The following is a 20,579-nucleotide window of genomic DNA, read 5'->3' as shown; positions in this document are numbered from 1 at the left end:
TCTGACTTTGTTTCTCATTAGATAATAAGTGACACAAAAGCAGGGAACAGATCTAACTTATTCACTGGTCTAAACCCAGTGTTTAGCATATGCATATATATTTATCACATGAATGATTACTATGGACAGTGCTTTATTTTATTCATTATATAATGTGTGAATTTAATGATAGGCAAGGATCTAGGTTCAATCCCCAACTCTTCAATAAATAATAAATAACATTTCAAAGTACTACATAAACTATAGCATCTGTGATCCAAAAGAAAGAAACCCTTCCATTTCACCAGTGCCAGAAGTTTTTCAAGAAGTGAAACTCAAAAGAAGAACAGGTTACCAATGATATAACAGGTCCAGAGGCCCCTGCACCTCTACAGAGGAAACCATGCACCATCAGAGAACACGGCTCTAGCTGAAGCATTACTGCTTATATTATTGAGGTGGCCACTTATCCAAGGATATAACCCTGTATAGATTTTGAAAGTACTAAAAGACAAGCTCTCCTGAATAAAACTACATTGTAGAATGGTTGGGATTATGGTAAATAAATGCTATGCTTAGATTCAGGCCACTGAGATTTGGGCCTGAGAAGCAGAACCCTCTGAGGAAACATCAATCCATTCACACAAATGTCCCTGCTCAATAAAAAGGAAAGGAAAAAAACCTCAAGACTAGAAGCTCTGCTCCTCTGCTCCCAGAGGGACTCCACATAATTCAACATCTGGTATTAAACACTTGCACACAATACTGGTAACTTACAATATAAAAATCACCAAGTTGGTATGGTTTTCCTTTTCTTCGTCCACTCTGATGACTATAAATATTTTTTTGAATAAAAGGAAGCACATTTGTTCTAGAAGTTAGATGAAAAAAAGAAGTAAAGTTATTCAGTTTCTCCCAGAAATAATTATCTTGAGAGTTCTAACAATGTTTGATGACATACCTGTTTTTCCCAAATTGCCGATACTCATACATTGTGAGAGACTGGTCATGAGTGAAAAAGAACCCAATCAGTTCTCGGCAGGCCTCACGTCCATTTCTGGAAGAGAATGACAGCAAGGTTTTCAAACAGAATAATTTTTAAATTAATTATAAACTAAAACTGTGCATCTCAATAGGGGATAATATAAACCTGAGTTTTGGGCAATGAGGGAAGGTTATGGGAAGCTATAGGTTTCCACACCACAGTTTGCAAGTTAAATGACTGAAGAAAAAAATACTTTCCTTATGCAGATATAAGTATGGATATGTCATGCTGTAGATTTCTAATTCAACACAGATGTTTAACAAAGTAAAACATCTTATAAAATGCTGAATTTGCAAGATGACACTCAAAACATGCATTTATTATCTTTGATTTTCATGGACAGGCTTAAAATCACTGAAAAGTATTATAATTTTAAAATGCACATTTTGCCAGAAATATACACAAAAAATCAAGCAGAATTATGTATTTATGGAATTTTATAAGACTGCGATATCAGATCCAAAAATCATCTTCCTTGTCATTTGCTCCATCAATAATCTACTGTTAACTAAAACCATTAAAAGTACATAAAGTATCTTACATAGAAGTTAAGATAAGTAATATAGAACCTTCTAGTAGTAATATATGTATTATAAATTCACTTCTAAGTTTCTTTTTAAATGATATTTTAAATTACTTTTTAGTCCTCAATAGACCTTTATTTTATTTATTTATATGCAGTGCTGAGAATCAAACCCAGTACCTCATTCATGCTAGGCAAGTGCTCTACCACTGCACCAAACCCCAGCCCTTAAATTACTTTTTAAATAACTTTTAATTAAGATATCTTTCTTAGAACTTCATATTTCCTATATTTTCTATAACAGATTAATAGCTATCACCTAAAAAATGTATTTTCTAAATTCATGGTTTTTCACTTAAATAGTACAAATTTGTACAGTCTCATTATTGTTTCTCATTATTGTGAAAAGAGAATATACCTTTATAATCATAGAATTAAAAAGTTAATATAATCACAATTACCTCGATATGATCCTACCATCAAATTGTACTTTATGAGAAAGCACATTTTCAGTTAATGTAGAGTGGGTTCTTATCCTGTTAAAAAATATATTTTGTCAATAATTTTTTAAAATTATACTATATGTACTATATTTAAAATACATGATAAATATACAGAAAGATTATGGTAATGGTTTGGAGCATCATATATTAGATAAAGATAGGAAATTCTTTCAGATGGCTAATGTACCAGACACAGAAGAAATCACCGATGTAGTACATAACACACAAAGGACTTTTATATTAGAATCCATTGTATCAAAGTGTTATAGAAGTGAATACTGAATAGAGAGGACACATTTTTGACTGGCACTGGACCACCTGAAAATTTCTAACTTTCCTCTCCTCCGTTTCCCTTGGACCAGAGAATTTGCTTGCTTAGCTGTGGAGGCCACCTGTGAATTATTTGAGCTTGAGCGTCTTCACTCAGCCTTGAGCCAGGGAGACTTAGGTTTGGCATTGCAAACTATTTTGTGGTTCCTCCCACTCAATGGATTGCACAAGGCACATGACCTCTGTCTTTGCTTGGCTACTGAGACCGCTCTCATAGGTCCAGAGAGGGGTGTAACCTACTGGAAACTGGACAGCACACCTCCTATTTATTTGGCCAAGAACATTCCATGGAAAGCCTTTGATGCTTCCCCCATATAAGTAAAGCATGCACGAGCTCTTTTGCTCTCTTTCCAGGGTGGAAGCTTGATCCCTAAGATCAGAGAGCTGAGTTTTCTCTCCATCCTTTCTAAAATTACTTCCTGTGTTCTGTAGTTTCTTCACCGTTTTTTCTTTGCTTTATTTTGCAGCAAGCCTGTTACACACAGAGGAAACCCAAATTCCACTGCCCGTGTGGGTCTGGGGTGAGACTTAGCCTCTGCAATGTAGGGGTTACTAAGAAACCTAGTTTTGTCGATGAGCTTCTAGGGAGAGTTTCATTTTTTTTGGATGAGACAGTAGCCTGAAAAGAGATCCTGCTTGTGAACATGAAAGGGTATTAGTGCCAGGAGCCACAACAGCCATCAAGCATCCATGTCAGAAGGGCCAGTAAGATCTAGGAAAGTCAGTCCAAGGTCACAACATCACTGAGCCAGTAGCCAAAACCAACCAATAACTGCCTCCAAGATGTCAATATATAAGAAAAATAAATCTTGACTCATTTAGCCATTATCAGTCAGGTTTTCAGTTATGGGAAGCTGAAAGTATTCCTTTCCAAAATAACACAGTGTGGGAAAGAGTGCTGGATGAAGTTCAAGTCTTGAACTAAGTCTATTGGTTACTTAATCCTATAGTCTTCAGATAGAACTAAATGATCTCATAAAGTGTGCCAGCCCTAAAACTGTTTAAAAATATGAAACAAATTTCAAATGCACACACTTTGGCACACTATAACTAATATCCTTTTTCTTAAAAGATTTGAAGATTTCAATGATGTATCATTAGTACTCTTCCCAAATAATGTAATATTTTTCCAATAAAACTACAGGTATAATGAAATAGCAATAACATAAATTGTGTGTGTGAGATCATGAAAAGCTGTTCCTATATACTTCTAGGTCTCTACAGAAAAGGAAGCAGGAGATAGAAAACAACAGCCTGCAGATCAAATGAGAATTTGTGAACATATAGAGGAGACAGGCAAGCTTAGTCCTCCCAATTCAGTTTAATCCACTGTCGTTAATGTATCTATTGAATGCTCACTACATGTCAGGAACAATTCTAAGTGCTGAGAAAATAACAGCAATAACAGCCATCGTTTATTGAGGACTTCCTAGAAACTAGTCAATGGGAAGTCATTTTAACGTGCATTAGTTTATTTAATGTTTGCAATAACTCTGTGTGGTAAGTACTATTGTCCCCATTTAAAAAACAAATTTACAGAGTCAGAAATAGGTTAAGTAAATTGCCCAAGGCCATATGATTAGTAAATGGCAGAGCCAGAAAAAAAGATTGCTCTTAATCATTGTATTACAGGGCTTCTCAGCAGTGAAATAGGTTGTAGTAACAGCATCAAGGAGCCTAGAGTCTCCTTCAAAAGATAAAGAAGTAAATACACTGAAACTATTAAATTCAAAGTGCAATGTTGGGTTTTAGATGCCCAAGAAGAAGCACAAACACTTTTCTCTATCCAAGTTCTGAAACAATAATGAAAGAAGATCATGCATATAGAACACCAAATATGAATTTTATAAAGCTGTTGGAAACCTTGTCTTAGGTATGCAACAATAATAAGCTAAGTCCTTAACTCTACAATGAAAAAGACTAACCCGCTTATTTCCATTAAAGGTGTATCCTGTAAAAATTTAATGTCTAAGGCAAAATGTGTGCTTCTGCAGACAGCTGTTCCCAAGAAAAAGGGGAGAGAAGAGGCTGCCCTCACATACCAATCCCTGCTTCTAAATTTATGCAGAGTTCTTTTCTCCTGGAAGAAGGAAAGAGAGGATGAAACCTATAAATTCAATAAATCTAATCATTGCACCTATAAGATTTTTCATGGAACTGGATTAGCTTTAAGCAAGATTTAGGTATTTAATATAAAGAATACCAATTAAGATAGGTACAGGGAAACAATAGATAAGATAGAAGAAAAGGTCTAGAAATCATTTATCCAATGTCACATATGACACAGTGACATTAAAAGAATGAAAGTGACTTTTTGGTAGGCATATATTTCTTAAAGACACACACACACAAATATATATATATATATATATATATATATATATATATATACACACACACACACACACACACACACACATATATCTATGTATACATATACACACATATATATGAAAAGATTAGTAAATTGGTTAAAATTCATATGAGAATATCAGGATGGTCAATATATATATATGAAAAAATACTCAACTTGATTAGCCTCCCATGAAATGCGAATTAAAATCACCAGTGCACATATATAAGAAGAACTAAAATGAAAAAGATGGACAATATCAAGCACTGAAAAAATCTGCTGCAACTAGAGCAGGTGTGATAGTACACCTGTAATCCCAGCAGGAGGCTTAGGCAGGAGGATTGAAAGTTCAAAGCCAGCCTCAGTAATTTAGTAAGGCCCTCAGCATCTTAACAAGACTCTATCTCAAAAAAAAAAAAAAAAAGAAAGAAAGAAAGAAAGAAAAAAAAGAAAAAGAAAAAGAAAAGAAAGGAAAGGAAGAAAGGAAGGAAGGAAGGAAGGAAGGAAGGAAGAAAGAAAGAAAGAAAGAAAGAAAGAAAGAAAGAAAGAAAGAAAGAAAGAAAGAAAGAGAAAGAAAGAAAGAAAAGAAAAATGTATAAGGCCTAGGGATGTGGCTCAGTGGTTAAGCACCCCTGGAGTTAGATCCCCAGTACCCAAAAAAATGTGCTGTAACTACAATGTAAATAGAATCTAACGTAAATTGCATCAATTAGCTTGAAAAACTATTTACCAGTATCTTTTAAAGCTAACATGGGCATACTAAATGGTCCAGTAATTCTAAGTATTTATTCGGCATAAATGAGTACATATGTTCACTAAAAGGCATGCACAAATAAGTTCATGGATGCACTATTCATAGCCAAATGTTTATCAACATCTATGAATAAATAGTGGCATATTTGTATAACAAAATACTGTATAACAGCAATGGGGGAAACTATTAATAGCAATATGGATAATACAATGCTGAATAAATATATAATATAATATATATATATTTATATATACACATACATATACACACACACACACACACACACACACTCAAAACATCATGCTGAATGATCAATCAATCAATAACTGATATTAGGGGAAATAAAAGAAGGTAGACACAGAGTTCAAATTTTGTGTTTTCACTTATATAAAGCTCATAACCAAGCAATTCTAATCTATGATGTTAGGATACAAAGGTTCACCTGGCATGAGAAAGAAAGTGAACAGTAACTGGAGAGCAGCATGAGAGGGTTTATAGGATCCTGATCATGCTTTGTTTTTGATCTAGGAATTTGGCACATGAGTATTTTGGTTTGCATAATCCTTATGCTGTACAATTAAAATTTGTGCACTTTGTAAAGTGTGTTTTATTTCAATAAAAGTTTAATTTAAAGGGTAAGTTTAGATGTATGGTAGATAAATGATAGCCCCCAAGGATATTTATATTCTAATGCTTAGAACATGCAAATACTTTACATAATAAAAGAGACAAGGTTGCTTGTAATCCCAGCAGCTCAGGAGGCTGGGACAAGAGATTGCGAGTTCAAAGCCAGCCTCAGCAAAAAGTGAAGTGCTAAGCAACTCAGTGAAACCCTGTTTCTAAATAAATATAAAATAGGGCTGGGGATGTGTCTCAGTGGTCAAGTGCCCCTGAGTTTAATCCCCAGTAGTCCCCACCACCAATAAAAGATAAGGCCTGTGAGGCTCTTAAGATATGGAATTTCCAGGTTTACCCAAGCATGTTCAACATAATTACGTTAATCTTTATAAGAGGGAAGCAAAGAGAGAGATGTGTCCACAAAAGAAGAGTGTCAAAGTGAGGTAGCATAAGAAAACTCTGACCAATCATTAATGGCTTTGAAGATGGAGGACAGGGCCATAAGTCAAAGTATGAATGCAACCTTGAAAAACTGCACAGTACAAGGAAATGGATTGCCCCCTGAAACTTAATCCAATCCTGCCAACACCTTAATTTTAGACTATTCACTTCCAGAACTGTAAAAGAATAAATCTGTTATTTCAACATACTAAATTTGTTGTAATTTTTTACTTAAGTTCAAACAGAATAATATATGATACTTTGAAATATTTAAATATATAGAAGCAAAGGCTTCCAGAAAATTAAAACGAGAAAAAAAGATAAAAGTAATAGGAAAGTACAAAGATAGCAGTCTGAAATACAAAACAGCTATTGTAGATCCTGGTAGATTTTCTGTCTATTAAAACTGAGTCTACAAGACAACTATCAGTGAAGTTGCTAAGGAATTTAAGTGCAGTGAACTATATTGGTCCATTTCAGTTGTCATACTTTGGATCTGAAAGGTACCACAGAAGACCATATGATAAAGGTACATTCCCCAGCTCATGGTGCTATTGTGAGGTGGTAGAATAGATAGAGGAAGTTAGGTCATTAGGAATGTGTCCTTGAAGAACCCTACTGGACCTGGCCCCTTGCACTACCCCACTCCACTTTTCTGTTTCTCAACTGCCACACTCCTGCTGTAAAGTACTGTGCTGCCACAGATCCAAGCTACAGAGCCAAGCACTATCAGCTGAAACTATGAGTCAAAATATGTTTTTTTTCCTTATTAAGTTCATTATTACATAAAAGCTGATTAACATACCAACCTAAAGGTTTTTATAACACACAAAGTAAAATTAAAAAATAATTAGAACTGATATTAATTTTATCAGTGATATTTGAACAGAATATATTGCACAGATACAGATGTCTGAGCTACTCTGTTATGTATTTTCACATATTATTCCTAATGGTTATGTAAATTTTCCCCTAAATTATAATTTAAAAATTATAGGGCAAAAGGGGTATAATAAGGTATGGTTTCCAACATCTTAAGGTGGCAGAACTGTGATCTGAACTCCAAAAATTTCACTTACCTTTATATAATAAAAAAGCAAAAACAAATAAAGCCTTTTATGTTACCCAGAGAGATATATTTTAATAATTCATTGATAACATAGTACAACCTCATTTCATATAATTAAAATCTTACTTTGTTTCATGTAGTGTTCTTTTCCTAAGTCGAAGAGGATGAGTAGTTTCTTGTTTCTCAGTGGTTACATTTTGCTCTGGATCACTGATGACAGCCCTACACAGGAAAATATGAAGTCTAATAATTAATGTGATAATGCATTACTCTAGCATTCATATATTTTTAAGCAGCTGGAAAAGATCAAACACTAAATAAAATTTAAATCACTATTAGAATAACATTTTGCCAGAAATGAGTAAATTTAATTATTAAAAATATTGGCCATTAAAATTGAATATTTCTATCTCTTATTCCATAATTATTGTCTAAAAATAAATTGAAATTTTGAAGGATGCTAAGTGCTTCATGTCTTTCTTTTACTACTCTTTAAACAAATACATACTACACTGGTTTCTGATAAGATAGAGGAAAACACTGGTAAAGAATATAATAAAAATGCAATAAGAAGTAAATAAAGCAATGAGTACTATAATAGAAATTCAACGGGCAAACAGAAGATGACTTAAATCCTGGAAAAGAATATATAAGAAAGATTCCACCAAAGCCCTCAAAGAAGAGATGTCCGCACTATCTCTGAAAAGGTTAGTAGAAGTAGCTGTTCAGAGGAAAGGGAGTCAGGATATCAAGAGAAGAGCAACAACAAACACAAGGCCGCAGGAGTAGAGCAGCATGGCACACCTGAGCAGCTTCACAGAGGGCAGGGATAAGAACACACACTCTGGGGCTGGAATGCCTGGGTTCAGCCCTTGTCTCATCCAGAAATTAGGCGTGTGGCCTTATCTAGTCTTTCGACTCTAGGGTACAGTTTCTTCACTCATAAAAGAAACAATAATGAGCTGAGCATGGTGACACACTCCTATTATCCCAGTAGTTAGAGAGGCTGAGGCAGCAGGATCACAGGCTCAAAGCCAGCCCCAGCAACTTAGCAAAATTCTAAGCAACTTAGTGAGACCTGTCTCAAAATAAAAAATAAAAAGGGCTGGAGAAGTATCTCAGTGGTTAAATACCTAATTCAATCCTCAGTACCAACAATAATAACAATGATAATAATAATAATAATAGTACCTCTCTCAAATACCTATTATGAAGATTAAATAAATTAGTTAATACATATTATTTAGAGGAGTGTCTATCATCTAGTGTTAGTGAAGTGCTCACTCACTGAGCTTATGCCTCCCTGTTCCCATTTTATTATATGTTCTGCCAAATATGAAATATGAACAAACACAGAGTCATGACAGGCTATTAGGTAACACTGCAATAGGCTAGAAAAAAAGATAGCAAGGTGGCATTAAAAATAGATGCAGTATAATGGATTTGAGAAATACTGGAAGAACTAGGAGATTAACTGGCTTTAACATCATTAAGTAGAAAAATCTACCGTAATCTTACAATGTGAAAGGAGTTTCATTTAATAATGTAAGGAATATGGGAGTCATATAATAGTTTTGGTTTGTCATTATTGGTAGTGGTATTTTAATAGTAGAAAGGCAATCTATCCTTACTTCTGTCTTACCCAGCATGATTTATTAAAATATAAATTTATATAATCCTTAACAACCTTATTGCCCTCTCTGGTTTTTTCCTATTTCCCTGACAAAACCCCAAGTAAGAATAAATTGATGATGAACTGGTTAAAAGAATAAATACATAAGCCTTTTTGAAAAAGGTATCATGAGTCTTCAAAAAATACAAAGATAAACAGCAAGTCAGAGATAGAAAAATTTACGAATTTTTTCAGTTTCTTCTATTGCTTAAATATTCAGGAAAAGCTTTAAGAATTTCTACCCTATTGTAGGTACTCCCTATTTGTGTGCCAAATTATGAGCTAAACAATTTTAAGCTGAATATAAAGATACATTTTTTTAAAAATTTTCCTGGTGAAGGCGGCTGGAATTTACCAAAAAGTGGCACCCATTCTGTTCTCACACCGTCACGATATCAATTCTACGTTAAATAAACACATAAAGAATGTTAGAGTTATAGAAATCTTAAATGTTCTTTTGGAAGAAGCTAAAATCAAGACATACAGAAGGAAAATATGAAGGCTCAAAAAGTAATTTTAGTCACATAGCTAAACACTAAATTCAGTTCTGCTGACTTTATTAGTCCTTTTTTCCAGTTCATTCGTTCATTTGCCCATTCAGCAAGTACTTGGTGTACAGATACTCCACTAGGGAATAGAAATGCAGCAAAAAATGAACAAAACTTCCAAAGAGACCTACCTGCTTTATGGAGCACACAGACAATTAACATGATGAATAAGTAAAGTAAAAGATAACTTACATATTGATAATTCCCATGGAAGGAAAAACAAAGTAGTAAGAGGCTATAGAGTTTTGAGTAAGGGAGTTATAACTTCTTATTTGGTAGCCAAGGTAGGTCTCAATAAGGTGACTTCTAAATAAAGGTAAAGTGAGCAAGCAGCAATATGAATTTATGGGGGAAATGCATTCTAAGCAGAGGGGAAAATATATGCAAAGTACCTGAAACAGGAGTAGAACCTGATATGTTCCAGAGCAGGGAGCAAGCCAGAAGGTTGGAGTAGAGTAGACAGATGAGAGGAGCAGGACTCCAAATTCTAACAGTAAGCAGATCAATGGTGGGATTGAACACTATATTACTGGCTCCAATTTTTCAGCACTCTTGATTCACATCCTTGCCATGGCTGTATTATAAATGAAATGTACTTCCTCTCCCCTTGACTTTGAGCTTAGCCACTTGACCTCCTTTGGTTATATATTATATATAGTTGGATGGCTTTGCTGATCTTAAATGAACTAATTCATGCAAGTGTGTATGATCTACAATGATCTACAAAATCTGCCAATCTACAATGGTCCAAGCTAAATAGCCCCTCTGCATTTATAGAGGAATCTTTTACTTGAGACTAGTTGGCTATCCAAGTATTGTTCTGCTCTCATATATGGTAGATGCACAAGAGGGCAAATTGAAATGTATGAGGTCTCTTACAACCTAAGCTCAGAATGATGTGATCATTTATTTTGTTCATATATAACTAGTCAGAGGAATAAGTAAAATCCATCCATCTAAGCCAAGTCTGGACAGCAAATCTAAAGATACATTAGCAAAAATTAAATGCTGTTTTTTTTTTAAGAGAGAGAGAGAGAGAGAGAGAGAGAGAGAGAGAGAGAGAAAGAGAGAGAGAGAATTTTTTAATATTTATTTTTAGTTTTTGGTGGACACAACATCTTTATTTTATTTTTATGTGGTGCTGAGGATCGAACTCAGTGCCCCACGCATGCCAGGTGAGCGCGTTACCCCTTGAGCCACATCCCCAGCCCAAAATGCTGTTTTTTTAAGCTCCTAAAAATTACTTATACTTACATATATAAGCATTGTAATTTTATTATTATTGGGGATGGTTTAATTACTGGATGGTTTGATCTGTCTTGTTTAATAATTTCATTCTAGCTGCTGGGTTGAGAATAAACCTACAAGAGGTAAATGCAGACACAATAGGAGCAGTTAACAAATAAATGAAATAATCCAGGAGATAGAAGGTGATGGTTGAAACAAGGATGGTGGCCAAAGAAGGAATAAAGTTATTTTAATGGTGGAACTGAAAAATGTCTGCTGACAGACTGGATATAGAATTTGAATGAAAGAGATGAGTTAAAGGAAACACCAGGATTTAGGCCTAAATAATTTCAAGAATGGAGTTTCCACAGAGGAAAATTAAAGAGGACTGGGTTATGCAGAAGAACCCAGATTGGAAAATAAAATTGTTAAATTGAAATCTTAAATTAGAGATGCATCAGGATACAGAATGTTTTTAAGGGCATGATACTGGATGAAATCACTAGGAGGCAAATACAGAAAACGTCCTAGGCAGTGCCGTATTTAAAGACTGGGGAGACGAAGAAGAACCAGAAAACAATGAGGAGTGGAGAGCAGGCGGGGGGGGGGGGGGGGGGGGGACAGTCAAGTGTGGTGAGCAGAAAGTCAAGTAGAGAAGAGAAAAAAAAGTGTTTCAAAAAGAAGTAAACTTCAACGGAGCTAGTGTTGCTGATGGGGCAAGTAAAGGAGAGACCACCATTTGTCTAGCAATACAGATGTGACTATTTACCTTATGAAGAGAATAAGGTAGCAGAAGTAAAACATAAGTCAAGTCCATGGGATGATAGATAGGCTATAAAAATAATTGTCTCAAAGAACTTACTGAAAAATATGCTTGTAGGATTATCATTCTTTCTGCTTCCTAAATAAACAACTTTTTCAGGTTGATCTTAAGTCTTACTTTTTCCTTGAAGAGTTCCTGCATTAGTCCAGCCTCTTCTAAAATCTTACCATATTTACAAGCTGTCATACTATTTAGCACTGCATGTAATAGAATTTTATATAGTTTTCTAAGGAGCTTTTAAATTCTTGAAGGTTACTCTCACAGTTCTCAAACTGCATAGGGTAACTGTGGGATATTAATTTTTAAGGGAAACAGGCATTCGCCATCTTTTGGATATCATATAAACTACTAGCTGAAAGTAGCTGACAGCTTCAACACAGGATTGTGTTATTCTTTCTTCAATGATGTTACATCTTTACAAGAGTTTTCTACAACCACTGTGATAAAAAAGCAAATATGGGAAAATCAATGTAGAATAGAAAGTGATCCTAAATGATTCTAAGATTTAAGAGATTGTTCAGTACTTAAAATATACAAACAACCCATTAGTAAGCAACTGTGACAATTTAAGAATGAAATAATTATATCTTCTTCTAATTTATCCGCATCATTTTTTCATGTGGCCACAAAGTTGTTAGGAAATAGATACTTATTAAGTTGTTTAGATAAAAGTTCTTAATAAATAGAACTATTATGTATTTCTTTGGTCTAAGGGTGCTCTGAAAAAATTACTAAGACACTAAGAGTGCAGTGAAGAGAGAGCTTGGGAACCTCTAAGTCAGCCATGCCTTGAGTGACCAGGGACATGTGTATCATGCATGAAAAAGAAATTCAATGAAAACTTTTGGAATGGATTTCTATTACCAGTTACTAACTCTCACCTAGATAAGTGGTCGATCATCATTTGCTCTGTGACGGTCTGTTTCTTCTTCTCTGCAGCCACAATTTCCTGAGAAGATAAAAATAAAAACATTTTTATTGTCTATAAAGCAGAACAATTAATACCAAAATCCTAAAAAAATTAAACATTTCTAATGTTGCTCTTAAATACAGATTGTTATCCATCATTAACGTACTTAAGCTTTAATTATTTAATCTTAATTTACCATTTTCTAAAAAGCAAAGCACTTAAATTTCAATACAAATCATCAGACATTTCCAATAAGCTATGGAGTCAGAATAAAGGGTAAGAAGGCTATGACATGCCCCTCTCTCCTTATTACTCCCAATAAGACATGTCCTACCAAATGTATCTTAACCTGCTACAAGAATACCAATACAGAAACAAAAAGAGTGCAGTCTAAAATTATTCACAGTTGAAGAGGCTGAAACTGAAATAGAATCATTCAACTTTACATCAAAAATCTAAAGTTGAAACAGACACGGCTGTGCATGCCTGTAATCTCAGCAACTGAAGAGGCTGAGACAGGAGGATTGCAAGTTCAAGGCCAGCCTCAGCAACTCAGCAAGACCCTAAGCAACTGAGCAAGACCCTATCTCAAAATAAAAAATAAAAAGTGCTACGGATATAGCTCAGTGGTAAAGCACCCCTGGGTTTAATTCCCAGTTTAAAAAAAAAAATCTAATACATAACAAAAGAATTCCCATCTTTAAAAGGAAGATAATCTTTTCTATGTCTATCTTATGGTTTCAATATGAGGTGTCCCCCCAAATGTTTCTATGCTAATGGAGGAATGTTCAAAGGTAACATGATGGAATTGTGAGAGCTGAAACCTAGTCAGTCCATCCTAGTTTGAATGACTGGGCGGTAGCTACAGACAGGTGTGTGTGTGTAGAGGAAGTGGGTTACTGGGCCTGTGCCCTGGAAGGTGCTTCTTCCCTGTAGCCCCTTTTCCACCCTCTGCCCCTCTCCCTGCTTCCTAACACTGCCATGAGCTAAGCAGCTTTCCTCCTTGGAGCTCTGAAACCATGAGCCCTAAATAAACTTTTCCTCCTCCTCTAAGTTATTCATGTCAAGTATTTTGATCACAGGGAGGCAAAAGCTGACTAAAACAGTATATAATACCTTAATCATATCTAATCAATTTTCCTTAATTACTGGTTTTATTAACCTGTCTTCATACTATTTTTTATTTTTCCAACTCATCTAAAAGCATTTATACTACTTTTTAGATCATATCAAATTGGAAGATTTGCAATCATTCAATTCCAATTAGAGATCACACAACTATAAACACTAAAATATTTCTTTAGGGGAAAAACAAAAGAAGTTAAAAATTAAGAGGTCAAAACAACACATGTCCTATTCTTAGAATGTAGTTACCATATCTCTATTAATGACTCTAATAAAAAAAATCAACTAAGATAATGTTGTTTAAGACAGAGGCTTTGCAACTTTAGGGAAGGTATTCAATTTAAAACTAACATAAAATATCAAGTAAAGAATATCATAAAAATAAAAAGTGAAAATTTTTATGAAACCTGGAAAAAGTGGCCACTATTATATAAACATTAGCCTATAATTGAATTTAGTGTTTTTTGGTAGAAATTTAAGATGTATAGTTTACATATCCAAAAATACTCAAAATAGCTTTTATATCTTTTAATACATGACTGTTTCTTATGCTATTCTCTAAGTTCATAACACACTATAATGATTTTTTATTTAATAGTAAATTTAAAATGGCAATTAAAAAAGAAAATTATATAACCCACAGCTAAAGCAAAGAGTATATTATAATACTTGAGGATGATTCAAAAAGCAGACAGTAAAACACATTGAAATTATATATAGAAGAGATCCACTCCAGCCAGAATGTAGATGAAAAACCCCAAACCTAGACAAAGACGAAGATTAATGACTACCCTAGAACCCATGCAAAGGGCCACCTTCAGTGCTAAAGTTCATGGTGGTTTTTACTTTGTAGGGAAGATTGGAACCACCCTCAGTCACATTGATTTAGAGGTCTGTGAAAGCATAAAGCAGATTAGAAACAGAAGTCACAGGAATAAAAAAAGAGCTGACAACACTGAAAAATGACAACAGCACCAGGAGAGGGGCATAAAAACCATAGTGTCACTACTCGTTGTTCCTCTAAGTAGCTAAAGAAGTTTGTACCTCCATCTTTAAAACACATTGGTGATCATTTCAAATGTCTGAAAAGCCTACTCATATCCACATTGCCATGGAGAAACAAAACAGATAAACAAGTACTACCACAAAAAAGCAACTCAAATTACTTGATGGTCAGTTTATATACATCACCACTAATAATGTCAATACAAAGAAAAGAAATATACTACCTCCCGGATGGCTTTGGGTTATACCAAGAATAATACCCAATGGGCCCTAAGTATAGGTGATATCTATCTCAAATACAACTTCAGAAAATAAACCTTTTTGGGGACACCATTTTGCCTCGTAATTTTGTTATTTTTATGATGACCCAAGTAATACTACTAAGCATAAATATTTAAATAATAATAAGCATAGAAAACAACATGAATGTGATTTTAATGGAAGAACTGCAATAAATTTGAGACATCCACAGACTATTAGCCTGACTGATCCAGAGATTAATTACACATCATTATCAGTTCATAATATATTGATTCTAGATGACTGCAACTCAAGTTAAAAAAAAAGTATATACACATACACACACATATATACACACACAATAGTTTATCTATACAATTGTATGTGTATATATATTGTGCATACATACACATATGTATATATATATTGTGAATATATATATGCATGTATATACACAGATATATATATATTGCATATATATGTTGTGTGTGTATATATATATTTTTGATGATAATGTAAAATGTAACTAGCTAAATCCATGTTGCTTTATTATTATTTGGGTTATCTAAGCCAGAGCTTTCCCATCTCGTATTGCATTACCTTTTCAGGATGTCTAAGATACTAATCACCTGGGGTTCTAGGGGATGAGCACACTCCACCTTCAAGCAGTTTGGTCCTCTTACCATGGGATACTATAGAACTATTATACTTACCTATGTATACCAGAACTGGTCTAAGCACCACCTATCAATCTATTTAACTGTTAAAAATACATACTCGAAAGTTAATATTGAAAGTCTGGAGTTTTGCTTCAATTTTATTAAAGAAAAACATCTTTAATTCCTGGCTTTTTCCACAACTGGCACAATCTCTGTAATGATAGTAGCCTATGAATTTCAAAACAATAACTAGGCATCTATTTGAAGGGAGGATGTGATACCAAATAAGCCCACTAACATAAAAAGTGGCCAATTAATATTTTGAACAATATAAACTAAATTTTTGTAAATAAAATGCAAGACACTTTCCACAGAAAATATACCAAACATAAGTTAATCATTTATAAAAATAACAACTCAATTTATACATCAATGAATATTCATCTCAGTCCAAATTCAATTGTTGCAATTTTTCTAAGTCTGTAAACTCTTGGAGAGTAATGATCCTAATGACTTATCATATAAGAGAGTGCTGAAGCCTAACCGCATCTGATTTCCTTGCGTTGTGCTGTACATGTTGAGAGTTGTGCACATATTCACTCTGCAAGAGGGCTTTCCTATCCAGAGTTGTGAGGTCATCCAAGCTGTTTTCTTCACCCTATATACATTGTATAACGAAGCAATAAATGGACCATTATACACATATTTTGAATATTTGTATTTTTACAAAATAAGCAACTAGATAATGACTAAATACCTCAGAGATTACTTTTATAGGAGTTTTACAGTACAAACTATGACAATCTGATTGCCTCTCTTTGAATCCAGCTCTTCTACTTTATCTTTGTGCCTTGGTTTACCCAGATAAAATAGGATCAATAGTAACTACTTGACCAAAAAGATTCAATGAGATGGTACATGCCCAATTCTTATAAAGAGTACCTGACTAGCCAAGTGCACTGGCACACACCTGTAATCCCAGAATCTCAGGAGGCTGAGGCAGGAGGATCACAAGTTCAAAGCCAGCCTCAGCAATAGCAGGGCTCTAAGCAACACAATGAGACCCTGTCTCTAAATAAAATACAAAATGGGGCCGGAGATGTGGCTCAATGGTAGAGTGCCGCTGAGTTCAATCCCTGGTACCCAGCCACCCCCCCAAAAAAAATTACCTGACAAACTAAGCATTAAATAAGAGAAGTATTTTAACTATTACTATCCATGTTGAGTTATTGTGAAATTAATACATTAAATTCAGAACCAAAATACTAAAATATGGTGGTATTCTCTAAAGTAAAGAATTCTTTGGGGTTGTCAAAAAGATGGAACGACAAATTTTTCTCTGAATATGAGATGTACTTATAATGCCTTAACTAAAAAAAAAGTTTCATTATGATAGCAACTTGTCAAAAACTTAACAAACTTCAAGAATTTTTATCCTATGGATTATTCTTACTTTAGATCTTCCAAAGATCACACTTCAACTTCATACTCTGCTCTTTCTTCATGACCTTTGGTGATTACATGAAATTTTATTACATATGTGTTCATAATTTATTGCCTGTGTCTTTTATTATAAGCTCCATGAGGTCAGGAACTTTTGTCAATTTTACTGTTGTATCTCTGGTGCCAGAAAAGCATTTACTACTGGGAAATAAATGTATGAGAAAACTGAATAGTCTTATTTATTTAACTGCCAATATAATTCTTTTCCCTAAATAATGATTTATTTAAATGGGCACCAAAAAGATGCTTAGCATTAGACAAAATAAACAAAGTAATTTAGTAGATACATTTAAGCATAAGCAAAGCTCTGCATTGTGTTAAAAAATTCTTTTTTAACAATTTACAAAAGGAAAGCAGTGAGTGATATTTCTACTTGATACATCAAATTTAACCTCCCCAAACCACACTTCCATATAGTCTTTCCTCAACTCTACTGAAGGTCAACTGCTTAGACCAAAAGGCTCAGAGGAATTTTTTAATTTTAAATCATTTAATTGATAAAATTGTGTACATTCAAGGTATATGATGTGATGATTTGCTATACATATACATGTGTAATAATTACCACAGTCAAACTAATTAATTAATGCATCCATCATCACAAATAGTTATGGACACAAATGAGAAAACAGTGAAAATTTCAATCAAATTGAAAATTTAAAAATACAATATTAATAACTATAGTTACCACATTACAATAGTTCCCCAGAATTTATCATATAAGTGAAACTTTGTACCTTTTGACCAACATCTCCCCATCCCCCTGGCAACCATACATAAGCAAGCACATAAAGCCCTTGTCTTTCTGTTCCTGTCTTATTTTCATTAGCATAGTGTCCTGCATATTCATTCATGAACAGCTATTCTTGCTCTTCCCTATCTCTCAAGCCTACAACCCATCTGTAGCTAATCTTCTTAGCCCCACCTTAGCCAGAATCTGAAGTCATGAGACCACCTCTTATCCAATTCTGTTACTACCACCGCCCAGATCCAAGTCATCATCTTTATATCCATTACTGTAACAGTCTCCCAAAGGTCTTCCTGTTTCCAAGGTTGCCATATTCTCAATTAAACCCTTTCTCAACAGAACTAAGCAGCTTTCTGCCTCAGGGTGAAAGGGCAAAGTCCTTACAGGGTCTTTGGAGCTACTGTGATCTGGCTCCCAGGCTCCCTTTAACTCTCTACCCAGTTTCCTCCCAACTCTCCCAGCTCTCCTTCCTCCTCTGACCACATTTTGCTCCTCAAGATTTCTTAAACCATGTAAGCTACTCCTACCTCATAACATGAGTTTCTACTGACTGGTTGGCTTCCATCTCTCAGGTGAGAGCTAAAATGCTATCTTATGGAAAAGGTCTCCCCTGCTTACCCTAAACAAATTACTACCCCATACCTACAGCCTGGCTCTCCCTATTCTCTTCTCTTCATAGCTCTTATTATGACCATCTGTGATGCAAAAATGGGCTGGTTGGTTATGGAATGCATTGATTGATTATGTTTTCTTCTTACTATCTCTTCATATTAGGAAATAAGTTCTATAACAGCAGAAATTTTTGTTTGTTTTATTCCCCTATTCCCAGAACAGTTTCTTGCATATAGTTAAAACATTCAAAAAATTCAATAATTATTTTGGAAAGAAAAAAACAATACATTAATGAACTAAATCATTTCTATAACCAAAAGGCATTTATCTTTTAAAAAGCTGATGAAAAAGATATATCTAACCTGATTAATAAATACAATTAATGAATTAATATGATTTTCTTAAAGCTGAAATTTAATAATTTCCATTTTTTATTTAAAGATGTTTCAATATTTCGGATAATGTATACATGCACACATGAGAGTACATTTTCAGTAGCAAAAAAATTGGGTAACTAGAAATTCACCACTATTTTATACTAAGTGATAATTAATAAAACTCAACAAAGGAAATTTGGCATTAGAATCAAGTTCCAACTGATGATTTGTCAACTTGTGTATCAGCCTGATAAGTCAGTACCTATGGCCTTCTGTTAATGCCCTGAATCCTAAATACATCTAACCTTAACTTTTCTTCCTCAATAAAGAAAATCAATTTACATGTTTCTTTCTGCTCTAAAAAGAGGGGATTCCATTTCTAAAATCAAGAACTTCTATTTCCAAACATTATAATGTTAACTCATGTAATTGTAGTAGAATTTATCAATAACTCATTTATATAATAGTCTTGATAATCACAGGACTACACATTTTAAAAGACCTTTTGTTTATAAAAGCTCTTTTGCAAAAACACCAAAAATGTGTTAAATAATTTCACCCTTTTAATATATGTTTTAAAAAAAATCAAAGAAGTCAAACAACATCTTATCTAAGCAGAAAATACATTTAGATTGGCTTCTGTAAAATATCCATTCTAGATAAACATTTATCAGTCATATAGAGAGATTTGCAAATAATATTTGTTCCTCTCTTAAACAAAAAGTAAACAAGTGTCCTTATCTGAACTTGTGTTCCAAGAAATTAAAGTTTTACTTTAAAAATATTTTGAGCTATTTTTCTGCCACTCAATAGAGCATGTGCTTACAGAAACCTACAGTCCCAGCATATTTACAGTGATCTTAATATTACACTTTGCAAATAATACATGGCTGCTTGGTAAAGGTTGTGAGACTATCCTATAATAATATTATAGACATCAACTGATAATGTTTGCATATGTTTAGGTCTGGAAATTTGTTTTATGATAAAAAGCAACCAAATAATTTCATTAATTTTGTTATTCTTTCACCTAAACATGATTTATTTAGTCCTAGATAGTTCATACATGGATTTTAAAAAAATAGTTGCAATGCCACACCTACTTATAAATTTCCATTTTTTTCACCTATGGAAAATAAGCAAGTAAAACCATTAAACTTCTCCAAAAATACATAATTCTTATAGAAGGTTAACTAAATTAAAAATCATATCCAAATATTCTTTTATTTTTGGCCTGTAGTACCATAAAACTGTTTTTAAGCCTTCCCAAAAATAAAGATTGAATTCCTGAATGTTTATGAAATACCATTAAGCTTATCACGTTTAATTTGCTCTTATATCCATAAATGCTAATTTTTACCTAATAAATATTAATGAAAGCATAACAGTTTCAGCAATTTGTAAGGTTAAAAAATCTAAAAATGAGGCAAAAGTCAGTCAGGAAATAATGGCAGTTTTAGAATAAAATAGGTCCCTATATATTCTGAGGTTTCAACTTTAAAACTTAAAGACTAT

At 33.8% G+C, this 20,579-nt stretch overlaps 1 protein-coding gene across 1 annotated transcript in view; it reads right to left on the bottom strand.

Moving 5' to 3' along the window:
- Caps2 (calcyphosine 2) overlaps positions 1-20,579 on the bottom strand; it is a 51,699-nt gene that overhangs the window by 19,275 nt on the left and 11,845 nt on the right. Inside the window, exons 7-12 of the mRNA XM_005330431.4 lie at positions 16,369-16,482; positions 12,767-12,834; positions 7,742-7,837; positions 2,009-2,083; positions 941-1,036; positions 757-850 (exon numbers count right to left, since the gene is read on the bottom strand). Coding sequence (XP_005330488.4) covers positions 757-850; positions 941-1,036; positions 2,009-2,083; positions 7,742-7,837; positions 12,767-12,834; positions 16,369-16,482 — 543 coding nt within the window. The remainder of the gene's footprint in view (positions 1-756; positions 851-940; positions 1,037-2,008; positions 2,084-7,741; positions 7,838-12,766; positions 12,835-16,368; positions 16,483-20,579) is intronic.

Source organism: Ictidomys tridecemlineatus, chromosome 6 (genome assembly GCF_052094955.1).
Source record: "Ictidomys tridecemlineatus isolate mIctTri1 chromosome 6, mIctTri1.hap1, whole genome shotgun sequence".
Taxonomy (NCBI): Eukaryota; Metazoa; Chordata; class Mammalia; order Rodentia; family Sciuridae; genus Ictidomys; species Ictidomys tridecemlineatus.
This window is presented reverse-complemented; position numbering and strand designations above follow the sequence as displayed.